This window comes from Balaenoptera borealis (genome assembly GCF_965194805.1).
Source record: "Balaenoptera borealis genome assembly, chromosome: 11".
Taxonomy (NCBI): Eukaryota; Metazoa; Chordata; class Mammalia; order Artiodactyla; family Balaenopteridae; genus Balaenoptera; species Balaenoptera borealis.
Window position 1 is genome coordinate 39,357,676 of NC_138868.1, and position 20,474 is coordinate 39,378,149.

The following is a 20,474-nucleotide window of genomic DNA, read 5'->3' on the forward strand; positions in this document are numbered from 1 at the left end:
TCCCTCCCGTCTCTCTCCCCACTGGTAACCACTAATTTGTTCTCTCTGTCTGTGAGTTTGTTTCTACCTTTTATTTTTCTTGCGTTACTTCAGTGGATAGAACTTCCAGTGCAAGTCTGAATAGAAGTGGTGAGAACAGATATCTTTCCTTTGTTCTCAAATTTAGGAAGAAAGCATCTAGTCTTTCATTATTAAGTATGATGCAGTTTATACAGTTTATACAGTTCTGTAACCATCACTACAATCAGTTTCAGAATAATTCCATTACTTTAAAAGTTTCCTCCTGTCCATTTACGATCAATTCCACTCTCATCCCAAGAATCAGGTAACACTGATCTGATTTCTGTCTCTATATTTTCATCTTTTCATATAAATGGAATCACAATATGTAGTTCTTTGTAGTTGGCATTTCACACTTAGCACTGTGTTTTTGAGGTTCATCCATGTTGTTGTATGTATTAATAGTTCATTTCTTTTTTATTCTTGAGTAGTAGTCCATTGTATGTGCATGCCATTTGTTTATTAATTCACCTGTTAATAGACATTTGTGTTGTTTCCAGTGTGGGGTCATTATACATAATGCTGCTATGAACTTGTACCTACAAGTCTTTAGGGTACACAAATTTCCATTTTTCTTCTGTATCTACCTAGAGGTGGAATTTCTGGGTCCTATGGAAGTATATGCTTAACGTTTTCTTTCTTATTGGTCACCATCTGTTATCATGTTGTCTGTGTGTTTAATTTAATCAAATTCCCCGAGGAGCCTTAGGATGGAAGATAGTACAATGGACGGAAGGGAGAATAGTTAATATGTTGAACAGTATCCCCCCTTAAAAGTCATAACGTGCCCTGGCTCTGTGCATCCTCAGATCTAGGTCTGCTCTTTGCACCCCTAGTCTAGGTTACTTAACCTTTGTGCTCAGCCCCTGTTCCCCACACCCCTGGCTTCATCTGAAACCCTCTCACATGGAGGCTTGTACTCAGCCATCCCTTCTCCTTCCACTCACAGAACAGTTGTTTTTTGCTGTTAGCTCCTGCAGTCGGATCCACACACTTCCTTTTCCTCCTCCTCGTCCCTAAATGACGTCTAAAACCAAGTCCTGCAGGAAGGCAACTTTCAGTGAATTTGATCTCCCTGGAGTGAATTATTTTGGAATCAAACACATGGTTGGTTTTGGAATCAAAACTCAGGAGCTGCTAAAAACTTCCATGGATGGCTCAACATTCCGGCCCTGAACCTCAGGCCTCTGGACAGTGGCGGGAATCTGTCAATCCACTCTGAGGGATTAGGGCTTCCTTTTTTCAACTTGTGTATGTTTGTCTAAAACCTTTTCCTTCTCCTGAGTATGTAAAGCAACCTGAAAACCCAGGTCAGTCCCTGCAGGGTAACTTGAACTTTAAAAAGTTGGTGCAGATAAATTGACATGCTTTTATTCTGGCTCTGGTGGTGTTTTTCAAACTACAGGTTACTACCAATTAGAAGTCAGTTGAGTGGATGCAATGAGAATTTTTCAAAATCCAATGGATTTTAACATACCAGAAGGTGCTGCCCGCAAGAAGCGTAGCACTGTGTGCGGCAGCTTTTTTTGCATGTGTATGTGGGTAGGTGCACACACATGTGCTGGCTAGTGATGTAGACTGTATGTCAAGGGTGTTGGAAGATCGCTGAGGCATTGAAAGGTGCATAAACTGTGGGTTGGGGAGTTTGGATGGAAGGGAAAGAACAAACGTTCTTGATCAAGCAAACTGATCAAGGATCGTCTGTGCTTAACCTTTTTCTTCCCCCCCCCCCAATAAATTTATTTATTTATTTATTTATTTTTGGCTGCATTGGGTCTTTGTTGTTGCACGCGGGCTTTCTCTAGTTGCGGCGAGCGGGGGCTACTTTTCGTTGCCGTGCGTGGGCTTCTCATTGAGGTGGCTTTTCTTTGTTGTGGAGCACGGGCTCTAGGTGCACAGGCTTCAGTAGTTGTGGCATGCTGGCTCAGTAGTTGTGGCTCACAGGCTCTAGAGTGCAAGCTCAGTAGTTGTGGCACAGGGGCTTAGTTGCTCCGCCGCATGTGGGATCTTCCCAGACCAGGGCTCGAACCCGTGTCCCCTGCATTGGCAGGCGGACTCCCAAACACTGCGCCACCAGGGAAGTCCCAAATTTTTTAAACTTTATTTAACTTTTCTAATTTGTTGGCATAAAGTTATTCATAATACTCCCTTATAATTCTGTAGCATCTATTGTGATGTTCCTGCTTTCATTTATTCCTGATTTTGGTAATTTGTGTCTCCTCTTTTCTGTTCTTGGTCAATTTGGCTAAAGTTCATCAGTTTTGTTGATCTCGTCAAAGAATTAATTTCTGGCTTTATTTGCTTTTGCCATTGTTTTTCTTTTTCCTATTTCATTGGTTTCTGCTCTGGTTTTTATTATAAATGTCCTTCTGCTTACTTGGAGTTTGATTCAGGCTTCATTTTATGGCCTCTGGATGTAAAAACTCAGATTATTGACTTTGAAGCTTTCTTTCTTTCTAATATATGTTTAAAACTATACATTTTCCTCTAAGGACTACTTTAACTGCATCCCATAATTTAAAAATATATTTTGTTTTCATTTTCATTCCATTCAAGATATTTTCAGTTTCACTTGAGATTTTTCGTTTGTTTATTTAGAAGTATGTTGTTTAATTTCCATGTATTTTGAGATTTCCCAGATTTTTTCTTTGGTTGATTTCTGACATGATTCCATGGTGACTGGAGAAATGTTCTGTATGACTATATTCCTTTTAAATTTATTGAGGTTCATTTAATAATATAACATATAGTCTTTCCTGGGGAATGGCCCATTTGAGCTTGAAAATTGTTTATTTCACCATTGTTCATGGAATGATCTATATACATCATTTAGGTCAAGTTGGTTGACAGTGTTGTTCAAGTGCTCTTATTGCTGATTTTCTGTCTAATTTTTCTATCAATTTCTGAGGGAAGGATATTAACATTTTAAACTATATTTGTTGAATTGTCTATTTCTCCTTTCAGTTACGTCAGGTTTTGTTCATGCATTTTGGGCATCTGTTGTAAAATGCTTCTACATGTATAATTGTTGTACCTTCCTAATGTATTCAGCATTTTATCTTTATGAAACATTCTTCTTTGTCTCTAAGAATATTTATTTTCTTAAAGTCTATTTTGTCTGATGTTAATATAGCCTTTCCAACTCTATCATGGTTACCATTTGCAGAATATACAAATTTCCATTCTTTTCTTTCAAATTATTTGCCTTTTTGAATCTAAAAGTTGCCTCTTGGAGTCAGCATATAGTTAGTTCTTGCTTTTCTTATCTGGTCTGACAATCATTGCTTATGTATCCGAATATATATATATCAACTTTATCTAGATATAATTCACATACCATACAATTCACTCCTTTAAAGTGTATCAATAAATGTTCTTTTATTTCCTTCACAGAGTTGTGCAACCATCACCATAATCAATTGTAGAACATTTTCATCACCCCAAAAAGGCCCTGTATACATTAGCAGTCACTCCTCATGTCCCTCAACACCCTCCAGCCCTAAGAAACCTCAAATCTACTTTCTATTCCTATAGATTTTTGTATATGGACAAGTCATATAAATAGAATTACAGTACATGGTCTTTTGTGACTGACTTCTTTCACTTAGCATACTATTTTCAAAATTCATACATGTTGTAGCATTTATTGGTATGGCATTTATTTTTATGACTGAATAATATTCCGTTGTGTGAAATTATATTTATTCACTCATCAGATGATAGACATTTGGGTTTTTCCACTTTTTCACTATTAAATATAATGCTGCCATGAACACTGTTGAACATTTTCTGCGTGACATATATTTTCAGTTCATTTGGGTTTATACCTAGGTGTGGAATTGTTGGGTCATATGGAAACCATATGATTAAAATTTTGAGAAACTACTAGACTGTTTTTCAAGATAGCTGCATCATTTTACATTCCTGCTAGCAATGTATGAGGATTTCAGTTTGTTCACAACCTCTCCAACACCTGTTATAAGAGTAATAAGACTTTTTGATCACAGCTGTTCTAGTGGATGCAAAGTGGTATCTCATTATGCATTTTATTTGCATTTCCCTGATGGTTAATGACCATGTTTTCATGTGCTTATTGAACATTTATACATATTCTTTGGAGAAACGTCTATTCAAATTTTCTGCCCATTTTAAAAACTGCATTTTCTGGATTTTGTTGTTGCTGTTTTTGTTGTTTACTATTTTTTTTTTTTTTTTTTAAATGTTGTTTACTATTGATTTGTAAGAGTTCTTTATTTATTATGGATACAAGTCCCTTATCAGACATAAAGTTTGCAAATATTTTCTCCCATCTGTGAAGTTTTGTTTGTTTGTTTTTTTACTTTTTTGATGTTGTCTTTTGAAGCATAAAATTTTCATTTTGATGAAATTCAAAGTATCTTTTGTCTCTTGAGCTTTTTATGTCACATCTAAGAATGCTTTACTTAACCCAAGGTCATGGAAATTTACTCCTATATTTTCTTCTAAGGATTTTATTGTTTTACCGCTTACATTTAGTTCTATAATCCATTTGGAGTTAATCTTTGTGTATAGTATAAGGAATGGGTCCAACTTCACTTTTTGCATGAGTTGTTCCAGCACCATTTGTTGAAAAGATTATTCTTTCTTCATTGAATTGTCTTGGCACCCTTGTCAAAAATTAAATGACCATAAATGTATGGGTTTATTTCTGGGCTTTCAATTCTATTCCATTGATCTATGTGTTATCCTTATGTCAGTACCATGACTGAAAATTTGAGTGCACTTGTCAACCCACACATAGGTTGATAAGCAGAGTACAGGGCCTTGTGGATTTTGAGGTATTTTTGTTTGTTTTTTGTTTTTTTTGTTTTTTTTTTTTAAACAATATTTCTTTCTTTTTTTTTTTAGCTACTTTATTTATTTATTTTTAGTTGTGTTTAGTTGTGCCATTTTTAGTTGTGTTGGGTCTTCATTTCGTGCAAGGGCTTTCTCTAGTTGCGGCAAGTGGGGGCCACTCTTCACCGCGGTGCGCGGGCCTCTCACTATCGTGGCCCCTCCTGTTGTGGGGCACAGGCTCCAGACGCGCAGGCTCAGCAGTTGTGGCTCACGGGCCCAGTTGCTCTGCGGCATGTGGGATCTTCCCAGACCAGGGCTCGAACCCGTGTCCCCTGCATTAGCAAGCAGATTCTCAACCACTGCGCCACCAGGGAAGCCCCTGGGTTTTTTTAATATAATTTATTTATTTATTTTTGGCTGCGTGGCATCTTCGTTGCTGCGCATGGGCTTTCTCTAGTTGTGGCGAGCGGGGGTTACTCTTTGTTGCAGTGCGTGGGCTTCTCATTGCAGTGGCTTCTTTTGTTGTGGAGCATGGGCTCTAGGTGCGCAGGCTTCAGTAGTTGTGGGGCACAGGCTTAGTTGCTCCATGGCATGTGGAATCTTCCTGGGGAGGGCTTGAACCCGTGTCCCCTGCATTGGCAGGCAGATTCTTAACAACTGTGCCACCAGGGAATTCCCGATTTTGAGGTGTTTAAGCATAACTTCTGTCCAATTCATTGGCTAACCACAAAGCTAAGCTACTCTAAATACCATGTAAGTGGAATCATACAGTATTTGTCCTTTTGTGACTGGCTTATTTCATTTAGCATAATGCCTTCAAGGCTCATCCTTAGCAAGTGTTAGACTTTTCTTCCTTTTTGAGGCTGAATAATATTCCATTGTATGTATAAACATTGAGTGTTTATCCATTCATCCATCAATGGACAATTGGGTTGATTCTGCGTTTCGGTTATTGTGAATAATACTGCTATAAACATGAGTGTACAAATATCTGTTTGTGTCCCTACTATCAAATCTTTTAAATATATACCCAGAAGTGGAATTTCTGCATCATATGTTAATTCCATTTTTAATTTTAAGGGAAAACTTTGTTTTCCATAGTGGCTGTACAATTTTACATGGCCACCAGTAGTGCACAAGTGTTCAAGTTTCTCTGCATCCTCACCAACACTTGTTACTTTTTTTGAATAGTAGCTACACTGATGAGTGTGAAGTTGTGTCTCGTTGTGCTTTTGAATCTCATTTCCCTAATGATTATTGATGGTGAGCATCTTTTCTTGTGCTAATTAGCCATTTGGATATAGTCTTTGGAGAAATGTCTGTTCAAGTCCTTTGCCCTTTTAAAAATTGTGTTGTTTGTTTTTTAGTTGTTGAGTTGTAGGAGTTCTCTATATACTCTGGATTCAGCCATTATTTCTTTGTTTTTTGTTTTTTTTAAGAAGGGAGTCATTTTTTTTTTTAAGTATTTGTTTATTTATTTATTTATGGCTGTGTTGGGTCTTCGTTTCTGTGCGAGGGCTTTCTCTAGTTGCGGCAAGCGGGGGCCACTCTTCATCGCGGTGCACGGGCCTCTCACTATCACGGCCTCTCTTGTTGCAGAGCACAGGCTCCAGACGTGCAGGCTCAGTAATTGTGGCTCACGGGCCCAGCTACTCCGCGGCACGTGGGATCTTCCCAGACCAGGACTCGAACCGGTGTCCCCTGCATTGGCAGGCAGATTCTCAACCACTGCGCCACCAGGGAAGCACACAGCCATTATTTCTTAAGATCACTTTTTTCTTTCCCTTCTTCTCTCCTTCTGGGCCTTAAATTACACGGATTTAAAAAATCTCTTCATATTATTTTATAGGTCACTGAGGTGCTATTCATTTTTTTCAGCCTGTAATTCATTTAGGTTAGTTTCTCTTATTATGTCCTCAAGTTCACTGATCTTTTCTTCTGAAGTCTCTAATCTATTCTTAATCCCATTTTCATTAAAAATTTTGTGTTTTCACCTCTAGAAGTTCCATTTTCTTTATTTATATCTTCCATTTCTTTCCTCACTATGTTCATATTTTTCTCTGCTTCTTGAGCATATTTATAATAGCTACTTTTAAGTCCTTGTTTGCTATTATCATCATCTTTGTCATTTCTATGTCTGTTTCCATTGGACTGATTGTTCTCATTGTCATGAGTCAAATTTTTCAAGCCTCTTTGCATGCCTAGTAATTTTTTATTGAATTCTAGACATTATTATGTTGTTGAGTATCTAGGGTTTTTTCTAAAGAATATTTAGACTTTGTTGGGTCTTATAGTTAAGTTAGTTGTGTAACAGCATGGTCAATTTGAGGTTTGTTTCAAAGCTTAATTAGGGTAGGTTTAGGATAGGATTTACCCTAGGGTTAGTGTTTACCTATTCCTATTTCTATTTATCCAGTCCTATTTCTAAGGTATGACCTTTTCTGGAGCCTCAATTAAGTGTGCTGATGTTCAATGAGGTCTCTCCACTCTGACTGGTAAGCACTTGAATGTCTCCCAGCCCTGTGTAAGCTCCAGGAACTGCTCAGTTGACAATTAGTAGTTCTTTGTCCAGCCTTATGAATGTCCACCCTACACCTGTGCACTTAGTATTTGGCAACAGAAGTAATCTACACAGGTTTCTGGAGCTCTTTCTCTACATAGTTCCCTCTGCTTTGGTAGTCTGCCACACAAATTCCAGTTGCTTCAGACTTTCTGAATTTGATCTCTGTCTCCTCAACTCAGTGAGACCACCATGCTCTTCTGGGCTTCCCCCTATCTGCACTTTGTTCCAGAAAATGCCTTCAGGCAGATAGTTGGAGATTTTTAGTAAGAATCACTTCATTTGTTTCCCTTGCCTTGGGGGTCCCAGCCCTGCACTGCCTGTTGTCCGATGTGTGAAGACACGTATTTCATGTATTTTGTCCAATTTTCTAGTTGCTTATAATTGCAGGGTTAAGTCTGCAATTTGCAGAGTACTCTGTTATGAGGTCATGTATGTTTTCAATTTCTAAAAACTCTCTTTTGTTTTTTGACTATGCTTTTACATATAAGCCTCCTATTTTATGGATACTTAAATATCCTGATATGAATCATCCTAGGAATGTTAATGAGAATAATATTCATGTTCTTCCTGTTTCTCGAATTAATGGTATTTCATTGAGGGAAATTTCCCCTGCCATCTCAACTTGGACACTATTTTTGGGTCATCCATCATTTTCAAATAGCCAGTGAGTTTTAATTGACTGATAATATTTATAATAAAAGTCCAGATTAATTAGATTTGGTACCCTGTGGGGTTCCTCAGCAACCATGTAGGTGGGAGGTGGGGAGAGACATACCACAACCATTCATTCATTGGGTGACACTGGTTCTTCTTATGAAAGGATCACAAAGATGTCTCCCACATATGAACTCTTTTAACCTTTGCATAATTCTCACAACTATTATAATTATTATTCCAATTTTACAGTTGAGGAAGCTGAAGTTCAGAGAGGTTCAGTAACTTGCCAAAGTCACAGAACTAGTAAGTGAAGCAACCATGATTGGAACCCAGGCAGTCTGTCCAACCTATACACTGTGCTATCCCTCATTTGCTTCATAGCTTCCAGAAATTTCATATATCTGGACTATCGATGGAATTGTTCCCTGTTTTTCAATACAGGTACAGAATTTTCTAGTTTAAACTTTTCTTTGACGTTTCATATGGCTTTTTAAATCTCGAAACTACAGCCCACAATATTTTTTCCACATTATAAACTATTTAAGTTAAATTCTTCTTTAAGTTAAAGTCTCAGTGGAAACACTGAGACAAAGGAATAGACATTTTTGAAGGACTTCATACTTTGTCTAATAAAATTTTCATAAAATTTATCAAGATATTTCCATCAAGCAGTGCATAAGAATGCCAGTTACTCCATGGAATGTAGTTTTTAACTGGTGTCTTTGGAAGACCCAAAGTTTCTAAGATGTCTAATGGTGGAATTTGAGGCACAGTGACATATGGGCAGAGGAGATATTTTTGGGAGCAGTCCCTTCCCTGTACCTCCCAAATCCCTTACAGACCCCCTTCCTCCTCAGGCGGCCCCTCCTGCACATGTTGGGGGCAGGGCCCGGGCTGGGGGCACCTCTGCCAGGATCCTGCTGATCTATGTTCTTGCCTGACACTCAGCAGCTGTCGCAGAGGCGTGGGCTGCAGGCGCTGTTCCCCATGGGCCGTGTGCAGGCTGCAGGCCGGGGATCCTTTCCCGCCTAATCCGAGGGGCACTGGCGGTGGGGAGGGAGACAGCTGGGTGTAACTGATCTGCAAAGGAATGGAATGGTGCAGGCCTCCCAGTGCTGGGCTGGGCCGTCTGCAGGCTGCCCTCCCCAGCTGCCAAGCCTTTAACCCTTCCCTCTCTTACTTCTCTCTCCCCTCCATCCTGGGAATTGATGTCACCCAGCTCAGCCAAGTCCCAGGAATGTCCCTGGTTGGACCTGAACACCTTGCAGAGGACCCAGCCTTGTGACAGTTACTGCTGGGGAGGCTAGAGCAGGAGTAAGAGGCTCGGGTCCTGTCTCAGAAGGAGACAAATCTTGTGGAAGGCCCAGCAGGTGACTCAGACAGTGGAGACCATGAGGGCAGAGCAGTGAGGCCCGGCCTGGGTTGGAGCTCAGGGAAGACTCCCTGGAGGATGCAATGAAAGGAGCACTGGGTTTGGAGTCTGCTGCTTCCTCCATTGCCGCTCACTTTGCAGTGAGGGCTTGGGTAGGTCACTGTCTCTCTAGGATCTATTTCCTGCTCCTGAAAATGTGGAATTTGAAGATGATCTTTAAGGTTCTGTCCATAGTGGTAACAGTAGCTCCATTCATTAAACGTCTACTATAGGCCAGGGGCTTTATCGATAAACATTCTCACCATCACTTTGCCAGATTCTCCCATTTTAGGGATGAGGAAACTGAGATTTGGAGAGCATAAATCACACAGCTGTTCAGAGACAGAGCCTGAGCCCATAATCCAGGCTCTTCGCTGCAGCCTGCTCCGTCTTCAGCTGCAACAATCTGGAAATGGTGGTGGGGTTCAGGTAGAGTGGAGGCTGGAGGCACAGTGGTCTGGGGCCCAGCAGAGGCAGAGGCTTAGCAGTGAGCCCCAGAGCCCCTGCATGAAGGGTGGGCTGGGGCTGGGTTGGACTCTTGGCCCCTTCTTTTCTCCTGTCCTGGGCACAGCTGGCTCAGCCAGGCAGCCTCACACACAGCCACAGCCTCTGCAGTTGTCCAGCCCGTTCCCATCCATGATCTCATTTGACCCTCATGCCAACCCTAAGATGCAGAACCTGTCACCCCTCTTCACAATGAGGGACTGAAGCTTGAAATGTGCCAATGTTCCTATAACTGGTAACTAGCTGAAGAGAGACTAGAGCCCTCTTTCCACTGTCCCCTCTGGCCTCCTGGAGGAGAAGGGGCCAGAATACTAGCTACCAGGCACCCAGCAATCCCCTTCATGTTCCTGCTCCTCCTGGGTGGAAAAGGAAAGTATGAGTGTGGGCTCTGGAGTTAAGCAAGCTTGGGCTCAAGTCCTGACTCCCTCACTCTCTAGCTGTGCAGTTGCTTAACTTCTCTGAGCCTTAGTTTCCTCCTGGGTTGTCAGTGAGGTATGGGTGAATAGTGAGTGAGTGCTGGAGCCTGGCCTGTATCCTGCTTCCCTGAGCACAGCGTAGACCCAGGCTGGCATGGGACACCCCAGAGAGGCAGAACGTAGGGCTGGGGGTGGAGGACGGTGCTAACGGCCGAAGAGAAGGATCCTGTGGGCTGGGGTTTTGCGGTGAGGGTGGGAGCCAGGGCTGGTCTAAAGGGTAGGCAAGAACTGCCTAGGGAGAGGGAGGAAAAGGACATTCCAGGTGAGGCACAGGCCACAGGCCATGCAGAGGCAGGAACAGACACAGTGCAGGAGGAACAGGGACTGAGTTTGGGTTTGAGCTGCCTGGGGACGACACTGGCCCAGAGGGAGGTGGGGCTTCCTGGTGACTGCAGGCTAAGCAGCAAGCCTAGAGGATGATCGGCTCTGGAGAACAAGTTCTCCAGGGGTGCAGGGGCTGGACCAGTTACCCTCCATGTTGCCCACCCATCTTCCCCCCGAACCCCACCCCAGTCCCTGGGTTGCCAGGACCTCTGGGCAAAGGGCCGGGTTGGGGTACAGTTCCAGCTTGGGAAAGACAGCTGCGCAGGCTTCCTGCCTGCTGCAGGGGATTAACTGGCACTGCCACGGTATGTGGGGGGCACCTGGCCCCCCACTCTGCCCACCCCATACCCTTTAACTGCTTGCTGCCTGGGCCCCCTCGCTTTCATGTTTAAAGGCATGTTCTAAAAAAATTTTTTTAATTAAAAAATATAAAGGCATTTCATTCTCAGTTTTCAGTGCCCTGTGTTAGACACTGGGGAGACAGAGATGAATAGAGATCTAGGGCAGGGTCTATCCAGCCAGAGGCACCTTTATCCATCACTGTCCCTCCTCATGCCAGCCATGGTATCTCTGAGACCCTTGATCTCTCTCCTAGCAAAACCCTACTTCTCTCTCCACTGGCTCCTTCCAGGACATGTGGTCAAGTCACTGCCTTCCTCAAACCAGCAAACAAACAAACCTTCCCTTGACCTCATGCCCTATCTCTCTTCTGTTTTCTCAGCCAAACTCCTTAGCGTTGTCCACACTATCTCTGCTTCCTCACCGAGAAGACATTGTCCACCAGAACCGTCTCCTCTTCTTCCCAGGCACGCAGCTGGACTACATTTCCCAGCCTCCTTTGCAGTTAGGTGTGGCCACGTACATGAGTTCTGGCCAGTGGGATGCAAGTGGAAGAGAGCCGGCCACTTTCAGTCCTGCTCCCCAAAACCTGCAGTGCATGCTTCCTGCACTTCTCCGGGGCTGGCTTGCTGCAGAGGAGCATGGCACTTTTGGAAGGCTCGTGCTGAAGATGGTGGACCCTCCAGACAGAGGAGCCAGGGTGTCTGAATCATTTTGGACGCAAGGTTCCAGCTACTCAGGAACACCTACTTTTCTTTTTTAATAGTAGGAGGGAGAAATAAATTATCATGTTTCAGCCACAGAAAAGATCTGAGTTGCTGTGCATGAAAAAAAAAAAAAAAAAAAGAAAGAAAGGAATTTGGTCCTCCTGCTCCTACATCACCCCATGTTGGCCAACCCAAGAAATCAGGGAAGAGGGGACCTGGAACTCTGAAAACAAGATTGGAAGGAGGAGACACTCTGCTCTGAGGAGATTTCCTGGGGCAGGACATGGCCAGTGAACTTACACAGGCAGCGTTTAACCTTCACCTTGAAGTTGTTCCTGTTTGATTCAGTACTGTGATTGCCATCTGCCTTCCCCAAACCACCACGACAAGTGCGTGACGCTCCAAGGCCTGTGGGGTCAGAGCCTTGGGGAGATGTAAAAGGCAGGGCCACACATGGACAAACAGACCCTGGAGACCTAGGCCTGGAGGAGAAGGCTGAAGCCGGGGCGGGGCAGGTGCTGACACAGCGACAGGAGTGGCGAAGAAAGGGTTAAGGGGTCTGTGAGCAGGATTGGCTCTCCTCTAACTGAGGGCAGTAAAATCAGCATGTCGCCTCCAATTTGCTCTGGCCTGACCTTGAACGTGAATCATTCCATCACAATGTCCTTATTGATTTCCACAGGAAGAGGATTAAGCCCAGAAAATCAGGGCGGGAACTTGAGCCTGAAGCACGGAAAATGGGATAGTTCTGGGGCTCAAAACCCCTCGTGTTGGCAAATACGTCACAGGGGGCTGCAGACTGGGCAGCCGCCCAGCTCGGCTACCAGCTTTCTGAGCGGCTACCAGCTTTCTGAGCGGCTGGGTCCTAGGCTTCTGTTTCCTTACCTGTCTGGTGTGTGGCCTCCAGGGTTCCCTCAAGCTTTAAGTCATGTGCAGAGAGCGGGTAGGAAACAAAGGATGGGGAAGATGCTATAGATATGCCTTGAGTCTATTCTGGGGTGATCACTTCATCCTTCTGTACACAGCGACAGCTTTTGGGACCCTCAGAACCAAACAGGCTGTTCCAAGACCAATGTTGCCATTGAACCAGCCGGCCCAAACAGCCAGGAAGGGCCTCCTCAGTCCTGAAAACCCTTCAAGGGAATGAGAGGGATATAATGGGTGTGTGTGTGTGTGTGTGTGTGTGTGTGTGTGTGTGTGTGTGTGTCCCCACATAGAAGCATAAAGGAAGCAAGTCATCCTATGGGAACTGACCCACAATTTCCTTTCTTCATTTAACATATCCTGGAGAGCCCACTGTATCAGTTTACAAAAGGGCTATATAATATTCTACGATGTGGCTGTACCAGGTTATTTAATCATTCCTTACTGATTGGCATTTAAAGTTGTTACCTATATATATATTTTTTTTTAAATATTTATTTATTTATTTTTTATTTGGTTGTGCCGGGTTTTAGTTGCGGCAGGCAGGCTCCTTAGTTGTGGCAGGCAAACTCTTAGTTGTGGCATGCATGTGGGACCTAGTTCCCTGACCAGGGATCGAACCCAGGTCCCCTGCACTGGAAGCATGGAGTCTTAACCACTGCGCCACCAGGAAAGTCCCACCAATATATTTTAACTTAAGACAATGCTGCAATAAACATCCTGGCACATGCCTCTTTGTACAAATTATTTCTTTAGATGCTCTATTAGTTTCCTGTTGCTGTAACAAATTACCACAAACTTCAGCCTCAGCTTCTGTCATCACATTTCCTCTCTCTGATGCTGATCCTCCTGCCTCACTCTTACAAATACTCCTGTGATTACATTGGGCCCACCTGGATAATCCAGGATCATCTCCCCACCACAAGATCCTGAACTTAATCACATCTGCAAAGCCCCTTTTACCATGTAAGGGACATATTCAGAGGTTCCTGGTACTAATATGTGGACATTTTTGGAGGTCTGTAGTTCAGCCTACCACAGCTGCCTAAAAATAGGATGGCTTAGTCAAAGGGTGTATGTATTTTTAATGTAAATCAACATTGTATCAATGAACACTCATATCAACACTATGGGTACTGGCTTTTTGAGGGCAATTGGGCAACACTGATTTAGGTTTAAAATCCTCATCCTCTCCTATTTTCCCTCAGTGCAGAGCAGGGTAGCATGCTGGTTGGTGATTTGCTTCTTGTTACTCTTTCACTAGTGTCTTAGCCCAAAAGAGTTGGTTCCCCAGGAGGAAGCTAAGGGAACAGGACTGGGAGTTTTAGCCAAAGGGTTGGTGTGTGAGGTTGACTTCCAGGAGAAGCAGGCAGGAGGGGATACCTGGGTGGGGGTTGGAAACCTACGAACACTGTGATTCCAGTAGTTGGTGTGATCATCAGAATCTGTGGCCACCTGTGAGTATATAGTGAAGGTGGAGCAGGAAGCCTGGAAACTGCTGCCAACTGGAGCCAAGAGGGCCAAGTCACCAAAGCTGGGTCACCAGTTATAGATAGGCTATGAAGAACAGGCCTCTGAAAGTCTGAGGCCACCCTTCCAACTAAGACTGCAGGAAGACATTTAGGCTGAGACTGGCTGGCTTGAGCTGGTGCCCTCTGCCTGTTTACACAACAGCTAACAAGGAGTGGTCCTGTTAAAAGTCTGCCTGCTTATACGTGAATGTAAACAGATGGGAGTAGTAGTGAGGTGAGCGCTGAACAGCCAGGAACACTGGGGTTCCAGCAATGACTAAAGAGCCACCTTTGTCTTAATCTAAACATCTTGCTGTATGATAGAATTAGTATTTTAAATCAGGCTGGTTTTAAAGCCTGGTTTAAAGTCATGTTCTGTTGAACTCAGGATTCAAAACTCTCTCTGAAAGCTACTGACATGTGACTTAGGGAGTGTGTTGTGCTGAGAAAATGACTGATTACAAGCCTTTAATTATCATCAGTAATGGAGAAGCTTTGCCCCACCCCATCTCTGGCTATAATGATAGGAAATTAAGAAGTATAAAGTATGCATTTAAGGCTATAAATGTCCCTCTAAGTACTTCTTTAGCTGCATCTCACAAGTTTAATGTGTTGTAATTTCATAATCATGAGGATCATAATATTGTCTAATTTCTACTCTGATTTATTCTTTGATCCACTGCTTATCTAGAAGTGTGTTTCTTAAGAGGCTGTAAAGCTTTCTTTTCATTAGGAAAAGTCCCAGGGCTCATGTTAGCAGACAGATATACCATGAGGGGAGACACATATTTGTGAAATAAAAACTAAGCTTTCCAAGTGTTAGCTTCACAGGAAATGCTCTACCCCTCCAGGCTGAGTGGAGCCCTTGCATCCAAACATTGAACCAAGCCCTAGGAGTATCCCCCTCTTATTGGCGGGTGCTACCTCAGGCCGCCCCTCTCCTATTCCTTCCCAAATGGGACAAGCCAGGAAAGCATTCTCCCATTTGCCCCTCAGATGTGCCAACAGTACTTTAAAGTTGAAGCGTCACTAACAACCTGATCCCTGGATTCTCCCTAACCCTTAGTACAATCAACAGTAGCTGCAAAGCTTACTGATCTCTATGAGAGAACAGGGAAATAAATACAGAAACGTTGAGAGGCCAACATGAAGCGTACTCTCAGGGCCTGACCCCTCCACATCTTGTGTGAGAGGCATCGGTCCCTGGCCCCACAGAGCTCAGACCACTCCTCAGGCCCCTCACCTGGCTGCCAGCTTTCCAGCTCCCAAAGTCCTCTTCCTTCTCCCCGCCCCTCCTCTAGGAGCCAGCCTCCTATCAGTTCAATTCCAACCAGCAGATGCCCATGGAGGACCTGCTCTGAGTGGTGCACAGTGCTGGGCATGGGTGGGGCAAGAGAAGTCAGGGTGACCTCCACGGACATAAAATAGGATTTTGTCTTCACAGCTGAAATTCCTTCAGATTCAAAGCAAACCTGACACCTTCAGAGATGCTCAGAGGTCTGATGTCTTCCTGTGGTTTATTGGATATATAAACAGAACACAGATACAGGAACAAAGAGGCTGCAAGAACAGCTGGGGGCCATCCTGGCACAGGGCCCCAACCCCAATCCCAGGGGTACCAGAGCAGCCACACATCTCCAGACATACAGGGCAGCGCTGGCGTCTGAACAACCTCATGTTCATTCCCTTTGGACCCAGCAGCACAAAGTGGTATGTAGGGTAGGAGGGCTACAGGGTGGGGTGTGGAGGGGACCCTAGGCTGGCTTTAGGAAGGACACTCAGGTTCAGAGACAAGGCTCTGAGAAATGCTCAGAGGCGGCTGCACACGCACAGGGCCTGCATTTTCCACTGACTATTGCTCTCCTGCTGGACAGTCCCATGAAGTAGAAAGCTGGGAATTGGCTGAGCCACAAAACTCACACTTGGGCCCCTCCAGAGACCAACTCTGCTATGTTCTTGGAGAAGAGGCACATTGTAAAGCCAGGGTCTGCCTTGCAAGCTGAAGGTATCATTAAACACCACAGGGCCCTCAGAGGGGTGGGCTGTCCACCCACATGGGGATGAGTCGGACCGTCACTGAGGAGGGTCCAGCACAACTCACCCACCACACCTCACCAGAGCCAGCCCACCTGCCGGCGAGGCCGGTTTTGAGGGATGGGAGTGGGGGTGGGTATGGAGCAGGCATGGCCCTGCTCTTCTAAATCCTTGCCTGAATTACAAGGTCAATAACAGAATACCAGGGCATCCCTCTTGGGGCTACAGGGGGCTTGAAGGTCACTGAGTCTACTCCCCAGTCTCCGGACCTGACCTCACAGACATTGGTGAGAGCACGTCACCTGGGAACCCACCCTCTTTGCTTCTGGGAAGTCCTCCTGGGCAGAGATACACAGACCTGGATGTTTCAATTTAAGCCCCCTTTGCTTTTACTGAGTCTGCGGTTCTTCCGTGGTCAAAAGGGCCGAGAAAGAGAATGGGCCACCACATCTGGCCCCTCCACTGGGTCTTGGGTCCAGCCCTGGTCCCGGCTTCTCAGGAAAGCTCTTACCCCCTCTACCAAAGCACTGCAGCCAGAGTCACGGATGTGCAGGGGCTGATGCCCCTGACCTACGGCCCTACCCAGACCTCAAGCCAGGGACAGAGCTGAGTTCCCTGAGCCCCAGGTTGTGGCACTCTCCCATATGTGGAGGAGGGGGAGCCCAGAGAGGGAGCCAGGATGGGCCGGTGTGGCCCGTTCCAGTCACTCTCCGTGTCTCTGCCCACCATTCCATGCTCAGCGCGTACCAGCTCTCCACACCTTTAGTGCCCCCCACCCACCCTACACTGGACCAGCTGGAAGCAAAAAGTGGTCCAGCCCGCCCCAGCCCCCAGGCCTCAGGACCACTGGCAGGCACAGTCAGTGGGCTCCTGCACTATGTACGGCACCCAGGTAGCATTGGTGGCACAGAAGAGCTGCACAGAACGCCGCTGCAGGCCCACCTCACGGCAGCACTTGCAGAAGCGGGCGTAGGTGTTGATGTTGTAGTTGTAGATGCTGGCGGACGGACACCTCCCATCGCAGGACACTAGGTTCACCTGGAGACGGGCAGGCCAGTGAGGCAGCCTGTGTGGCTTCCATCCCCCGAAGCACCCCCATCCCCATCTTCGGCTGCACCCTGCCCCCCCCCCACCGCCTTGCTGGGGCCACGCACAGGGGTGTTGCTCCTGCATTCATTCTTGCGGATGGTCATGCGGATAGTCACCTTCTTGCAAGAGCGTCCATCCTCTTTACCTGGGGGAACAGGGTGGGTGAGGCAGCTGCGGCTGAGTAGTGCTCCCGGGGCAGCAGGCTGGGCCAGACTGGGGCAGTTAGTGTCATGCTGGAGGGTCCCTCCACCAGCGTTAGTGCCCATGCATTAGAGCCCCTCCCTTTTAACTCAGTGCCCTGGAAGGAGGTGGAGGTGACAAGGCAGGGGAGATGGGTGAGACAGGAAAAGATGCCAGGGACGGCCTGGAGACTCTGGGCTAGGGAAGACGAGGATTTGGGGACAAGGCAAGCTGCCTGCCCACCCCAGACCCAAAGCCTGTCTCTAATCCATTGGCGACCCTGGATGTGTCCTCTCCCCTCTCTGAGCTTCAGTTCAAGCATTAAGATCCCGCAATTGCCTGAGTGAATGGAAACCCCAGTCCCTAGCCCGATGCTTGCACATAGCAGGGTCACTCGGTTTCCATAGCTATCAAACAGGACAGGGCCAGGAGTCACCCACCTCACACAGCTGTTACAGAGATGGAAATTGATAAGCGCGCAGTTTCTTCTGCCTGGACCACGCCTCCCAAAGACAACCAATCACATGGCTCATTTACACCCTCACCTGCTCAAGTATTTCCTCACCAAGGCCTTTCCTGATCTTCTTCTTGAAACTACAACATCCTCCCTCCACCCAACCTCCCTCCCTGACCCCTCCTTTCCTTATTTCTATCCAGGGCACTGTCACCTTCCCGAGTGACACACTTGTAATGATGCTCTTGACATGTAAGCTTTAGGGTCTTCCTTTGCACAGCCTCCTTCCACAATTTGCTGTGAGTTCTCTCGTTCTAAATAAATCTTCACTTTCATACCTCGGTATGGATTTGTAAGTTTGTGTTCTTTTTCTTAATGAAGCCCCCCCCCCACCAATTGCATAAGTTTCAGCCCCCATAAAACCAGATGCATCCATCTTATTGTAATTTCACTTGCTATTCTGTCTCTCCCATTAGAACGTCAGCTCTATGGGGCTGTGTCATTTATGCCGTGTCTACAGTGCCTAGAACAGGGCCTGGCGTATTGGTGCTAAATAAATATTTGCCAGATGCATAGACTCCCTCTGTGACCCCGGGGTGCCTGTGGGAAATGGGGTGGAATCCCCTCTTCTGGCCTCTGGGTTTCACCAAGTAGGTTTCTGACCACACCGGCTGCAGGTCTCCTGGCCAGAGCTAAGTTCACTTTTTCCTCCCTCTCTGCTCCCAGGAGACAGGAGAACTGAGAGCTGTCCTGGCCATGGCCTCAGGGTCCTGGACTGAGACCAGCTGAGTAACCAGCGGTAGCAAAGCAGTGGTGGCATTGGGCACTGGTGGGCATTGGGCACCAGGAGAGCGGGCACTGCTGAAGCATTCCCATGCAAGCCCAGGGGTGCAGCGTGTTACCCAGCATGCACTGCTGGCCCTACGGCCTTTGCCAGAGGCAGGGAGCAGGGGCACCGCACTCCCCTCCCCCACCCCCAGAGCTCAGGACCACCTAGCAGAAGGGACATTGGCAGAAATAGCAACGCGGCTACACGCCTCCAGTCCCGCGGGCTTCCGAGAGGAGTACCTGGGTGGCAGTGGACACTAACCCGTGGAGGAGAGGCGGGGCTAACGGGGACCACGGGAAACAGGGTCCCCGGGGAACCTGGGGAGAGGGACAAGGGTCACAGGGAGCACACGGGACATTCAGGGAACATTGAGTTGTTGGTCAGAGATCAGCCAATGAGGCACTGAGCCCAGTTTCCTTGGAATATGTGAAGTGGACATAAAAGGGTCCAAAATTCTACATCCCTCCAAGGAAAGGTTGAGGGCCCTGGGGGATGGGAGGCATGTGGGCAAAGGTCCTAAGGCTGATTGGAACATGCACGCACACGCAGTTGGGGCTGCAGGTTCCAGGGGCCAGGGGTGAGGACAGACGCACCGAGCTCTCATTCAGACTCGGTCTGGGAGCTCATGGGCCTGAAGGCACCTCCATGACAAGGCTCCTGACCACAGGGAGAATTCATGTGGGGGGCATCTCGGCTGGAGGTCATGGCAGGGCAGGAGGTGGCAGAGTAGCTGGTCAGTTACTGACCTCCTGGACCCAACGTCCCAATGTCCCGTCTCCAACAGGAGCAGAGGCCTTTTGTTGGGACAGGGATGTGAGCATGGCCCCTGCCCACCAGCAGATCTGTGTCTGTACCATGAGCCCCATGGCGGGGGTGTTATCCCTTCAACTACTCACCCCTGAAGAGCCACCACTGGAAGCGCCAGGCCAGGAACCTGGCCCTCTGAGCCCCAACATGACATCTTGTCCCCCCCACCAGAGCCCCTCACCCCTGGCCTCCGCCATGCTCACTCACATGTCCTGCAGCATCCTTCCAAGGACGGTACCACCGAGCCCCCAGCCTAGAGGGAGAGGAGGAGAGGTGGGTAGGAGACCACATCCTAGGCCAGGAGCCAAGATCCCAGCAAGAGGCAAAAAGACTGCTAGAGTCTAGACTCCTTTCCTCCCATGATGCTCCAGGGCAGGAGTTCCAGGCCCCATTGTCCATCAGGCCCTGGCCAGAGGGGGAAGGGGCCCCTGAGCTGGCCATTGAGAGCCACAGGGGCTAACCCAATTGGTTGGGACACTGGCACTGAGGCTGCCTCAGCCCCCAGTGAGGCTGGAGGCTGGGTAAAGATGGTGCAGGGCGCCAGGGCCTCCTGTTTTTCCAGTGGCAGCTCTCCTTATGCACCCCCCCCACCCAGTACTGTCGTCCGCCTTAGTGTTTCCTGCACAGAGGGTCAGGGAGGGGAGGGGTTAGGGACTGACCCACTTGGGTCAGTGGCCTGGGCTCTATCTCAGCCCTGGATAAGCTACCCCTTTCCTCTGGACTTAGTTTTCCCATCTCTAAAGTGGGGCAATGATTCCTGATAGCCCTCCTCCTCTGCTGTGAAACTGAT

The 20,474-nt window shown here is 46.6% G+C and overlaps 1 protein-coding gene across 2 annotated transcripts in view; it reads right to left on the reverse strand.

Moving 5' to 3' along the window:
• Nucleotides 1–12,698: 12,698 nt before the first annotated feature.
• The window catches only part of OTOG (otogelin), a 90,804-nt gene continuing 83,028 nt past the window's right edge, over nucleotides 12,699–20,474 (reverse strand). The window contains exons 38-41 of one of the 2 annotated variants that reach the window (XM_082341336.1): nucleotides 19,892–19,937; nucleotides 19,117–19,194; nucleotides 17,480–17,559; nucleotides 12,699–17,363 (exon numbers count right to left, since the gene is read on the reverse strand). In XM_082341336.1, coding sequence (XP_082197462.1) covers nucleotides 17,163–17,363; nucleotides 17,480–17,559; nucleotides 19,117–19,194; nucleotides 19,892–19,937 — 405 coding nt within the window. In that variant the 3' untranslated portion in view covers nucleotides 12,699–17,162. The remainder of the gene's footprint in view (nucleotides 17,364–17,479; nucleotides 17,560–19,116; nucleotides 19,195–19,891; nucleotides 19,938–20,474) is intronic. The other variant, XM_082341337.1, reaches the window with a different exon arrangement.